This window comes from Neolamprologus multifasciatus, chromosome 11, assembly GCF_963576455.1.
Source record: "Neolamprologus multifasciatus chromosome 11, fNeoMul1.2, whole genome shotgun sequence".
Taxonomy (NCBI): domain Eukaryota; kingdom Metazoa; phylum Chordata; class Actinopteri; order Cichliformes; family Cichlidae; genus Neolamprologus; species Neolamprologus multifasciatus.
The window spans coordinates 16,866,790-16,879,909 of NC_140449.1; the positions used below are offsets into that span (position 1 = coordinate 16,866,790).

Genomic DNA, 13,120 nt, shown 5'->3' on the forward strand with positions numbered 1-13,120 from the left:
AAACACAACACTATTGCATTAATCTAGCTAAGTGTAAACAGCAGTAAATACTAAATATTGAATGTTGTTGTGCAGCACGCAGGACCGACAGCGCACAATGTGCTTTGAAGTAGCAGCCAAGAAAGGTGTAGTTTATGTCTATGAACAGTGAACACCTGTGTGCACACCTGTGTGGATCAGCGCGCTTGTATTCAAAAGGTTTCCCAATGTAACGGCCTGCTAGAGGGTGTAGAGGGCCATAGCCCCGTCCCCCAGGGCATGAAGCAGGCATGGAGGAGATGAAGGTTCCACACATCCAGAGGCCCCAGAGTGCGAGAGCCCGAGGAGGACCACCGGAGGGGCATCTGTGCCACCCTCCTGGGAAGAGCTGAGGAGAACCCCAGACGAGTGGTCACCCAGTAGCCACAGAGCAGAAGCCAGAGGGGGCTGCACTGGCGTGCCAGAGTGAACCGAGCCGCAGGCCCAGAGGCCTGAGGGGCCCCTACACCCTGGAAGAGGACCTCTTGGTGGCTACTCCCGCCAAGTAGCCACCGGGAGTGAGCTGGTACATACCTGAGCGCCCAGCCCTGGACACCAAGAACCACCAACGCACCGACCCCCGAGGGCATCAGTCACCGGCAGGGAGTGTGGTGAGGGGAGATAGGCCTCCATACTTTGGAGGGCCTGGGAGTTCCCAGAGAGGTGGAATAAGACCCGACCTGACATATAGACACAGACAAACAGGCACACACAGACACAAACATGCATTCCCACCATCATGCACACATATACTCAGCACTCACCCAACGTAACTCTTAACTATGATTTAAAGAAAGTTTCCATTTATTTTAAGATTTCATCTTCACATGTCACAAAGGTTCATTTATCATTGGTTAATGCATTAAAGATATTTAAAACACAATATGCTAATAACCATTCAATTCAATTCAATTCAATTTTATTTATATAGCGCCAAATCACAACAAAAGTCGCCTCAAGGCGCTTCATAGATACAGAGAAAAACCCAACAATCATATGACCCCCTATGAGCAAGCACTTTGGCGACAGTGGGAAGGAAAAACTCCCTTTTAACAGGAAGAAACCTCCGGCAGAACCAGGCTCAGGGAGGGGCGGCCATCTGCTGCGACCGGTTGGGGTGAGAGAAGGAAGACAGGATAAAAGACATGCTGTGGAAGAGAGACAGAGGTTAATAACAGATATGATTCAATGCAGAGAGGTCTGTTAATACATAGTGAGCGAGAAAGGTGACTGGAAAGGAAAAACTCAATGCATCATGGGAATCCCCCTGAAATGTTTGAATGACTTGTTTGTTATGTATCTCTCTTATATTTTGTGATTTGTAAATGGCAATTGGATTGGCTCTTCTATAGAAGAGAGGGAAGGGTTACTGAAAACAAGCCCTGTGATGCCACTACAGCACAAGACAGAGACAATTGTTTGTCTCGCTATAAGTCTGTGTGTGTCAACTTGTGCAGAGGAAGTGAGATTACTATAAAAAGCTTATGTATTTAGAGATTATCTGTAGTCTTAACAGAGTCGTGAGTAATGGAAAACTATACTTGAAACTCAAAGACTCTTATTCACACTCTAACTGCAATTAAGAACCCATAATTCTTGGACATTTTTGATTCTGTGACTTTATTAAATCCTCTAGGTAGAGGGTGACTTAATTTCCTGATTTATTCTGTAATCTTTGGTCTTTCTGTACTTCCGTCCATTCATTTGCTCCCATTGTCCTTTCTAATTTTAATTCATTGTTTATACTCGGCTGCTGCCTTTGACTCAGTATTTTGAATTTGTTATGTACTTATCATAAATAGTCTTTAAATTCAGAAATTATTTATGTTCTTGTTCCTGAGTATATTATGGTTAAGTACCCCTGAGTTTGTTAGTTATAGCTCTTGATTTCTTTTTATATGTTAGTTCTTCTTTTTGTCTCCAGTCTGTCGTCTCCATGTCCTGTCGTCAGTAGAATTATACTGTGTAGCATCTGATTGATGTGTGAGGAATACTTATGCAATACGATAACAAACATCTCATTTAAAAAATTAAACTACAAATAGCAGGACACTGAATTGACTGAATAGCTGGATGAACATGAAAAATGTTTATTTGAATTTTAGATTCACATATCCAGCTCTTTTTCTTCTTAGTGTAACTCACTGATGCATTACCACAGATCATCTTTAAGAGTTGTAACCTCCCTGTATAATAAATAAAATAGGGGCAGCCAAACAAAATCTTGCACAGGGCCTCAAAAAATTTAGAAACGGCCCTGTCCCATTTTCAGTGAAGGATTTTTTTTCATCCGCCATCTTATCCTGATCATGTTTTTGTATGTTGTATGTAAGACTGCTGTACTTCTTTCTAGGATTCCAGTGAAGTGGGTGGTTCCAATAGTCAGCGATGATGTCAAAGAGATTTGCAGAGAGAAACAACTGAGTAGAAGCAGGTAAAACAGTACTGTAATGACAATAGAATAGATCAGAGTATGAACTGTGGGATGGTAGCTTTGTGTTTAAGTTTTGAGCTTATGTTGAGAGTGACACCTCGATCATGAGTAGCAGTCTTTCGTGATGAAACGAGAGTTAAGCCAAAAAGCGACACTTTTAGTCTACATGTTAACCATGCGCGACCACAGGCAGGGCTGGACTGGTAATCTGGTAAACTAGGCATTTTCCCGGTGGAGAGGTGCACTTAGGGGCTGATGGAATCTGGAACAGCACTGGCAGCAGCCCGTTCCTTCATTTTCTTCACTGACACAAATCAAATTTCTCACACAGCTTGTAGATAAAAAGTTTCGTTTGGAATGTTAGGCCCGCTTCTTTTCTCTCTATATCTCCTACCCCTTGGGTCTATTTTCAGGAAACATGGGATTTCTTTCCACTGCTATGCCGATGACTCCCAGATTTATTTCCCACTTAAAAAGATAAATGGCTTCTCAGTAGACCCGCTGCTCAGATGCCTTGATGAAATAAGGGCCTGGATGGCTTTGAACTTTTTACATTTTAATGAACAGAAAACAGAAGTGATGGTTTTTGGTGGCGCTTCTGAGGCCACTATTATAGATCTTGGTTCGCTGGCACAGTATGTTAAACCAGTCATCACTAATCTGGGAGTTAAAATAGAGGCAAATCTTAAACTTGAAAGCCAGGTCAGAGTTGTTGTAAGATCTAGCTTTTTTCATTTGAGGGAATTAGCCAAAATAAAGCCTATCTTATCGAAACAGCATTTTGAGACAGTAATCCATGCCTTTGTTACTTCTAGGTTGGATTATTGTAACGCACTTTATTTTGGGGTTAGTGATGCGTCCATTAGGCGCCTGCAGGTTGTGCAAAATGCAGCAGCACGTCTTTTAACTGGAACAAAAAAGTCTGAGCACATTACCCCAATTTTAATTTCACTCCACTGGCTACCTGTACATTTTAGGATTGTTTTTAAAATTCTCTTATTTTCTTTTAAATCTCTTAATGGTCTTTGTTTCCCTGAAGGTAAGGACTGCTCCGTGGGATTTGATAAACTGGAAATTTAAAGCTTGCATGTAAGTCCTCATGTTTTTAAATCAGATATCGGGCCTGTAATTTATTTTTTTTTTTTTAACTAGCACTTTGGTCAACCTGTGTTGTTTTTAAATGTGCTTATCAATAAATTGATTAATTGACATTATGTTTTTTATATTGTAAAATTTGCTGCAAAATACTGAATATACTCTACAGGTAATGCAGGATAAACAGGTAGGACTGCCACGATTAGTCGACTAGTCACGATTACATCGACTATCAAAATCATCGACGACTAATTTAAAAGTCGACGTGTTGTTTGAAGCTTTGTAAGATCCTGAAAGACGCAGGAATAAGTAGTAGGATTTAGGAGTGTAATAATGGACTGAAACAGTCCGTACAAGGATGCCAGCTGCTGTTAAACGCCGAAGAAGAAAACGCAGTCTCCAGTATCATAGCTGTGTCCAAATCCAGGGGCCTCCTTCTTTGGAGGCCGCATTTATAGGCCGATTATGTGACAGCACCATGAAAAAGGGTGTCCAAATTCAAAAGCTCCGACAAATGCAGCCGACAAATGCGTCTTCCTTTTCCCCAGATTTGAAGGATGGGTCAGGTGTGTCCTTCATAGCCCAGCCTATCCCAGAATCCATAGTGCAGCCCAGCAAATTCCAGTTTCCAACAATGGCAGTAGTTACTTTGTTTTAATATTACTCTTTCTGGGTCACAAAATAAACTTTTAAGGTATTTCCAGGCCTATTTCCATTCAAATATCTGCTTGATTTATCAAGACATCACATATTTGCAAAAGTGCTCTGACGTTTTCGGAGACGAGGGTCACTACACTGTAAAAAATCAAACTTGCAATTGCTGAGCTTACAGTCATTTCTTTCACAATTCAACAATAAAAGCTGAGTTGCCCCATAAACTCAACTATATTAAGGGTTTCAACTAATCCTTTAACGTTTTGGAGCAAAAGTTGGTCTCAGATTAAATTTATTGCTGGCAAAATGAATGAATTCAAGTTTTACATGAGTTGAAGCTGTTGGTGCCTTTCTGTGCCTGAGCACTAGTGATGCGACGTTCTGTATCGAGGCTTCGAAGCTTGTGTCGAGTAATTGAGGGGGCGTTTCCGCGAAGCGCGTATCGAGGCTTGCTTCATTTATGGGAGGAGCTGAAAATGATGACGTCCGAAGCCTCGCTGCCCGGGTGTACCACGTGACTGGTTCAGGAAGTGGTTCGAACTTTGCCGCGAGATATGACAGCGATATAAACCTCTCAGACTTCATTCAAAATGTGGGTGTTTGATGGAGAGTTGCGGTTAGTGAGAGTTTGGAGGTTTAGGAGAGTGAGGAGAGAAAGTCAGGAGAGAATGGAGCCAGCTAAGAAGAGGAGGATGTCCTCCCCTGTGTGGGAACATTTTGATTTTATTCCTCCCAACAAGGTATGTAAATTTCTACAGAAGATGTATTTCCATAATACTGATGGTGCCATAAAACTTATGTTAAGCGGCTTTACTTTTGTACAAGGTGAAGTGTTTGCTATGTGCCAGGGAGCTGGGATATAACGACAACACCTCATCCATGCTTAGGCACTACAGAGCTTTGCATGAGAATAAGGGGAACACCGATTGTGGAGCAAGACCAGGTGAGCCATCAAATGCCATGATAATATAGCATGCAGTAATGTTACTAAATGATATAACAATATTATACAGCTGTAATAAGTTACGTGTGTGATATTTATATTTGTGCTTTGTCTTTGTTGTCTTTCCTCAGGAGAACAATCTCAAATAGATGAAGACCTGGTTAGCATGGTGATTGAGGACTCCCAGCCATTTAGCATTGTGGAGGACAAAGGATTTAAAAGATTTGTTAAATCATTAAATCCTAGCTATGTTCTCCCCACTAAAAAGGTCATAAAAGCAGTGAAAATTTAGTTTTTACAGAATAAAATGTGAACAAGCAGGACAAAGCCTCAGTCTGTAGCTGTCCATACCTCAACGTTACAAAAGCACAACCACTGTCCACACCCCAACCACACCTCACCTCACAGTAAATGATCATTTCCATTTTAAGCATTTCCAAATGATCATTTTCCATACTGCCAGTATAAATATACACAGTATACTGCATCACTACAACATACATGTTTTACACACTCCTTTTGTTGTTGACATTTACAGGCTGTGTGCAAAAGGCCACACTCTTCAAATTCATGCCAACTAATATTTTTACGTCCAGTAGGTGTCCTACTAGAGCAAATGAAGCTTCAAGAAGCTTTGCGCTGGGGTGAACCAATTGGATGAAAAGCTTCAGTGCTTCATGAAGCTTCATCTGCCCATCACTACTGAGCACGCATGTGCATCTCATATTTTTGGATACTACGGGGTCTACTTTGCACTTTTGCAAGGACTGAAAGCCACTTGGCCGTCTGCCTTAATGCGAACACGAGGCTTTTTACACCAAAAAAGCTGGAAATAAGATTTTAACATCTTATTTCTTAAGGCTGTATTTTAAAATGGGATGAGTAACAGACTTTTTTTTATTTTTTTGAAAGGGACTTTATTTGTGGCTGAATGTTGTCGGTATGTTAAAAATGGCTCATCTCAAAACATTGTCAGTGGTGCAGTTGTGTTTGAACACAATAAAGTTATTTGAAAATCAACATTGTGTAAACATTCATTAATACAACAGGGAGCACCTTATGAAAACTATAAAGGATACTTTTTCTAGACTTTAGGAAATTGATTGGCAAAAAAAAAAAAAGTTGTGTAAACTTTAGGAATTACATTGTTAAAACAATAAAAAATATATTTTGTAAACTTTAGGAAATATGTTGCCAAAATTAAAACTAATACCTTGTGTAAACTTTAGAAAATACACAATAAAAAACAATAAAATATGAGTTAAGAAAAAGCACAGTTATTAATCTTGTAAACACAAAAACATTATTTGAAGCAACTTTTCTCCTAAACTTGAAATTAGTTTAAATGAGTCTTTAAGTGTTACTAATTGCTACGCATCTCTGGATCTACACCTGGACCTAATTTTAATCTGTCTTCCTCGTTTCAGTGACTCTGGGAGCCCCGCTTTGCAATCCTCCCTTGCCCCGCAGTATCACTAGACACCCTCATCCAAGGATGCCCTGCCAGGGTTGATCAGATCACGGAGTGTGTCAGTGGTTTATGTTAAATGGTTATTTCTCTTCTTCTTTCTTCTGTTTAGTTTTCTACAGTTTATTTTCTCCTATCTATTCACTGCAACTGAGAAATAATACTGATAGAGAGAAGTGAGACCAAAGGGACGAGATAGGAGAGAGCAGAGAGGAGAGCCAGAAGGGGGGCACCCAATCTGGCTTCCCACACCTCCCCGCCGGATCCGGCTGTACACTTTACCTCCCCACTGCCTCCCAGAAAAGGGAAGAAGAGCGGAATATTTTCTTTTCTCTCAGGGTTAGCTGACTGCCTTAGCTGCCCAAGTGATGTCAGCCCTTTTTAGCCATAGCCAGTGACTGGTCCTCTCACCAGTGTCAGCTAATTCTCTTATAGCCTGCCATTGCGCCTCTCCTCAGATCCCAATCTCTCTAAGCAGTTTTGCTGTTGTACTGGCAATGAAGCCCCTGCACCCCACTTCCACTGGTCGCACCATAATCTTCCAGCCTCTGTGTAGTAGCGGCCGGTAATAAACCAGTCCTCATGAAGAACAGTGCTCTTTAATGAATTCAGCACAGACTAACATCAAAGAGGTAGCAGTGACACACATCAGTTATCAGCTAGCCATCTAACTATAACTCTAAACCTTTACCGACTCCGCTTTACTCTTATTTTGCGACACCACCCTCTAGTGGTGCAATATGATATAAACATTACAGAACACAACACTGTCCTCTGCCTCAGCTGCCAAGTTGGCATGCCGCAGCTTCTTACACTCAAATGCTTCCTCAGTTCCTTCCATGGTACCATCAGCTCAATGATGTATGCAAGTTTTGGGGAAAGCAGCACATCGCATGCCGCTCGGATGATGAAACTTACTCTATTAGACTCCATTTCCCAGATTTCACTCTATGAGAGTTTCCTCTTTTCAACAGTCTCCCAATTCATCCAGCGGCCCTGCTTGGCCAGCGCTACGGCTCTGGCATGTCTGGCTGTTTCCTCCTGTCGACGCACCTCCTCCACCACCATTTTTCTATATTTGGTTACAGATGCCTGAAGTCCAAGTTGTGACAAATGCTGGTTGAAGAATGCCCTCCTGTAGCAGTGTGTGACCATGCTGGAGAAGGTGCCAGGCTTTTGTGGCTGTGTATAATTCTTCTACATGCTACTGAGGGCCCTGTTTGTTTTATTTTATTTATTTATTTAGGACAGTGCATGTTAATGAACATAAATGTAAAAAAAAAATTACATGAATGTAAACATGCCAGATTATAGCCAAAGGCTAATTTCCATCTGTTGTCCTTAAACATAAAAAAATAGACAATAATTCATAAAAAATCATCATTCATTCATAATAAAAACTCCATCACCAAACTTACACATACACACCATTCTGTTCCCAAATAAAACATTAAAACTATACAACTCATACATGATCACACACTTGATTTGTCCATAACCAGTTTTTAACCTTTGCTTTAAACAAATTGAATGTCGAGCATTCTCTAATGGGTTGAGGAAGACTGTTCCACAGATGGCCACCCTTAACAGAGAGGACGTTCTGCCCAAATGCTGTCCGTCTGTGGGGTATAAACAAGTCTCCTCGGATTGTAGCTCGAGTGGTCCTGTCTGAGCTTTCTTTATGCCTAATAAACTGCTTTAGTGGTGGTGGAGCAAGGGAGTGTAAGACTTTATATATTAAACACACTCTTTTAAGTTTCACTAAGTTATTGAAGTTCAGTAATTTATGTTTTTTTAACACATGACAGTGGTGGTGGGAAGTCGGTTTTTTGTCAAGTAGTTTTAAACTTCTTTTATAAATGTTTTCAATAGTTTTAAGTGTTGTTGGACAAGCAAGTGACCAGGACGTCAAACAATAGTCCATATGAGAGATGATCATTGAGTAAAAATAAGTTTTTGCAACATTCATATTTAAATTATTACGTATATGATTAAAATTTCGATTATTAAATTTAAGTACCTGGGACACTTTATTTATGTGACTCTTGAAGGATAATGTTGGGTCTAGAATGATCCCAAGATATTTAAATTCTGGAGCTAATTCAAGCTCTACTCCATCCAGGAATATGTTTGACTGCTTCAAGTTTAAGGGGCGTTTTGAAAAATACATACAGACAGTTTTTGAGGTGTTCAACATTAGGCATGAGTCCTCCAGCCAGCTATGCATTAATCCTAAAGCAGCTGTAAGATCTTTTGCCACCTGCTGGACACTATTTGCTTGCGTATATATAACTGCATCATCCGCATACATTTGAGCAAATATATTTGGACAGACTTCAGGTAAGTTATTGATAAAAAGAGAGAACAATAAGGGCCCAAGAACAGATCCTTGAGGAACCCCTGTATCACAGTCTAAATATGGAGATTTAACCCCATCCAACACCACACACTGTTTCCTGTGTGAGAGATATGAGGCAAACCACTGAAGAGCCTGACTGGAGATATTAAACTGAGTCAATCTGGACAACAATATCTGATGGTTTACAGAGTCGAAAGCCTTCTTCAGATCTAAAAATACAGCTCCAACACAGGGACTCTTGTCCAGCAAGCTCTTCAAGTTCTCCACTAACATACACAGGGCAGTATCTGTGGAGTGATGTGCCCGAAAGCCAAACTGCAATGGATGTAATGAGGGTTGGGTGTTTTCTAGGTGAGCAGTGAGGAGTTTAACCACCCACTTCTCAGCTATTTTAGATACAACCGGGAGTATGCTTATGGGGCGATAATTAGCCATGTCAGTCTTCACACCTGCTTTGAAAATTGGTGTAACTGCAGCAATTTTCCAATCTGTTGGAACAATGGAATGTTCGAAAGACATATTCAAAACATGAGTTGTTGGACGTACAAGCAAATCCATATGTTCCTTTAGGAAATTTGTGTTAATACCATATACATCAAGTGCTTTTGATTGTTTTAAACCTGTAATTAGTTTAGCAACTTCAGTGTCTGAAATATGAGTGATGGTGAACAAATTTTGACCAACATCATTCACATTATCAGAGCATACGACTGAGTCAAAGCTCTGACTGATCTCCTTAACAGATGAAATAAAGAAAGTGTTTAAGTTACTGGCAATAGATAGAGGCTCTCTAACAATAGAGTTATTTACATAAAGTTCAATTGTATTTTTACTTTTGTTTGAATGACGGCCAAGTAATTTATTTAAGTGTTGCCAGATAATTTTACCATTACCTTTGGCTCTTTCAATTATATTTATAAAAAAATTTGCTTTGGCCTGTCTCAAACTTCTTGTTACTTTGTTCCGCATTGAAGTAAATCTCTGTCTATCCAGAGTTAGACCTGTTTTCAGGAACTGTTTTAGTAATTGATCTCTTGTTTTCATTAAATTCTTGCACTCTTTGTTTAACCAGGGCAAATTAGATGTTGTCTTTATTTTTTGTCGACCTCTAATGGAGTATGTTGATATAACATCCTTGACAATGTCAGTGAAGTGACTGCTGCAGAATTGTGGATCATCACTACACAATAAAGGCTCCCAGTTAACTAATGCTAATGCTTCTGCTACATTTTGTAGCTGACTTCTTGGTATAAATTCATAAAAGGATCTCCTATTAGATGAACTTTGAAAGTCATTCTTAACCCGTGATTTTATAAGTTTTCTAGAAAATAATATAAAATTGTGGTCTGAAATACCAGTGATAAAATTATAAGATTTAATAATTCGCTCGGGCTTATTACTGAAAACCAGATCTATTTTAGTTTTCGAGTGTCTCGTTATTCTTGTGGGTTGTTCAATGTGTTGAGTAAAGTTCAAAGTATCCATTATGTCCTTGAGTGTTTTTCTGTCCTTTTCACAGTCCCAGTTGACATTAAAATCTCCCATTACAATTATTTCATTAGACTTATTATTTATAGTATGATATTTAAGTAATCTCTGTAGTTGTTCATAAAAAATATTCTTTGCGGAAGGAGGGCGATATAAACAGATCAACGTAAATGACATTTCTGGGAAAGAGTGATTTTAACAGAAATATGTTCTATTTCGACATCTATTGGTGAACTAAGTAAAGAGCAGTCCAGGTGTTTTTTTACATACACAAGTATTCCTCCTCCTCTTGTTCCAATTCTATCCCTTCTGAATACTGTGTACTCTGGAAAGACAACCGCAGACTCAGGAGAAGAACTTGTGAGCCAAGATTCAGAGATACCCAAAATAGAAATATTGGAATTGCTTAGAATATGTTCCAGTTGCTCATGCTTTGGTAACATACTGCGAATGTTAATGTGTCCACATAGAAGCCCCTTTGGTTTATTTTTAGTGTCCCAGATTACTTTAGCCTGATTAAATGTCTTGCAGATCTTTGTTCCTCTGTAAATTTTAATAGCAGGATTTCTTGTCCTTTTGTTGACAATGCTATGAGCATTTAATGATGAGAAACCCTTTACCGGAGACTGTAATTTGGGTAGAGCAGGTGGGGGCCCAGGCAGCCGAGATGGGGGCCCAGACAGCCGAGGTGGAGGTCCGAGCAGCTGAGATGGAGGTCCGAGCAGCTGAGATGTAGGCTCAGGCAGCCAAGATTGAAACCCAGTCAGCTGAGGTGGAGACCCAGGCAGCTGAGGTGGAGGCCCAGGCAGCCGAGGTGGAAGCCCAGGCAGCTGAGGTGGAGGCCCGAGCAGCTGAGGTGTAGGCCCAGGCAGCTGAGGTGGAGGCCAAGGAAGGTGAGGTGGAAGCCCAGGCAGCTGAGGTGGAGGCCCAGGCAGCTGAGGTGGAGGCCCAGGCAGCTGAGGTGGAAACCCAGGCAGCCGAGGTGGAGACCCAGGCAGCTGAGGTGGAGGCCCGAGCAGCTGAGGTGGAGGCCCGAGCAGCTGAGGTGAAAGCCCAGGCAGCTGAGGTGGAGGCCCGAGCAGCTGAGGTGAAAGCCCAGCTAGCTGAAATGTAGGCCCAGGCAGCTGAGGTGGAGGCCCAGGAAGCTGAGGTGGAGGCCCAGGCAGCCAAGATTGAAACCTAGGCAGCTGAGGTGGAGGCCCAGGCAACTGAAATGGAGGCCCAGGCAACTGAAATGGAGGCCCTGGCAGCTGAGATGGAGGCCCAGCCAGCTGAGATGGAGGCCCAGGCAGACCTAGGCTAACTAGGCTAATTAGTTGTAGCCAGTCCAAATCACTGATGTTTGAATTAGGTCCAGGATTTAGTTCTATATCACCAGCCAAAAGTAGCATCAGAACAAGTTTCAGAATCTCCAGCGACAGTTGTGGTATATTTGATTGTTCATGTTTACCTGGGGGTGGTCTAGCATGACCAAAATCCAAGAATTTTGTGAACAAAAGATGTTGACTCCATTTGGCTGGGAAAGTGGTATAATTATCCAGTTTTCTTGGACATGTCGAACTCCACAGAAGATAAAAATGTATAAAAACAAAAAGACAAGTTGATGTCAAGATCCAGGGGTTTTTAGGTGGGTTTTTTGGCAAACGCACAGGACCTGCCAAGCTGTGTGTCTGCACCCTAGCAGCCATCTTGGATCAAGATGTAATTCTTCTACATGCTACTGAGGGCCCTGTTTGTTCAATCAATAAATTATGACATTGCCAGTATGTCTTGTTTCTTCAGACATAAAGCCAATAAACAACGCCAAATGAGATTCAATAATTCATAAATACCGTTGCACATATAAATATTAATATGCTATACATGTTGTCATACTCTGTGTCACTTCAGTTATTTTAAGTTTTATTTATATAGTGCCATATATGTATTTGCTAACCTTCCTGTAGTATTTTCTTTATCCTGTAGTCTACTTTGATTTCTTCAACCCCCAAAAATGTCTAAAGAGATATTAGGAAGAAGATACTCAGTTGTGATGAGTGACGTTTTATGTGAGGTATGTGAAGAATCTCTCCTCAAGGGTGTTTTTCCTACCAACTTGTAAAGAGAAAATGACAACAATTAACAGTCAACCTGGGCATGTTAGTTGTATTAAGAGTGTGAAGACTTAAGTGTGAAGTCATACAAGACAACTTGTTATGTGACTCTCTCTATAGGCACCAACTAATAAAGAAAATCATGGTTTGACAGCTCTGCACCAACAATAGCCACATATAATATAAGGTTCAGTCATTCTTCTTAGAGATAAAAAAAAATACTAAGTGTATTTAAAATGTGTTTTTCCATTATTAAATTAATGTAATTCATGCCTTGTTTAAATAATACTGTGCATTTGCATCACTTTGCAAGTATTCAGGAATTTTCCAGTTTGCACAGTTTTCAATGGGTACCCCGATCAAAGCTATCACTGACTTTTTAAAAAATAATTTAAAAAAATGATAACCACAGTAAAATATAAATAACTATGACAGCAAATTTACCTAGACAGTGGCCTGGTGGTAGAGGAGGACATCTGCTAATTGGGAGGTTGGTGGTTTGATTTTTCTGGTCGGCAAATATCCTTGGGCAAGGGAAGGATGTGTGTGTATTCATGTTAGACAGAAA

At 40.6% G+C, this 13,120-nt stretch overlaps 1 protein-coding gene across 1 annotated transcript; it reads left to right on the top strand.

The window, feature by feature from the left end:
- Positions 1-4,074: 4,074 nt before the first annotated feature.
- On the top strand, positions 4,075-7,794 carry LOC146508068 (uncharacterized). Its single transcript, XM_085177839.1, has 3 exons — positions 4,075-4,941; positions 5,027-5,144; positions 5,276-7,794. The coding sequence occupies exons 1-3, from the start codon at positions 4,792-4,794 to the stop codon at positions 5,434-5,436; spliced, it is 429 nt and encodes a 142-aa protein (XP_085033965.1). The 5' UTR covers positions 4,075-4,791; the 3' UTR covers positions 5,437-7,794.
- Positions 7,795-13,120: the final 5,326 nt, after the last annotated feature.

Bases quoted from the DNA above. Each gene is read 5' to 3' on its own strand.
- LOC146508068 (XM_085177839.1), top strand. From the start codon at position 4,792: ATGTGGGTGTTTGATGGAGAGTTGCGGTTAGTGAGAGTTTGGAGGTTT. The intron at 4,942-5,026 runs GTATGTAAATTT...CTTTTGTACAAG, and splicing joins ATTTTATTCCTCCCAACAAG to GTGAAGTGTTTGCTATGTGC. The intron at 5,145-5,275 runs GTGAGCCATCAA...GTCTTTCCTCAG, and splicing joins CGATTGTGGAGCAAGACCAG to GAGAACAATCTCAAATAGAT.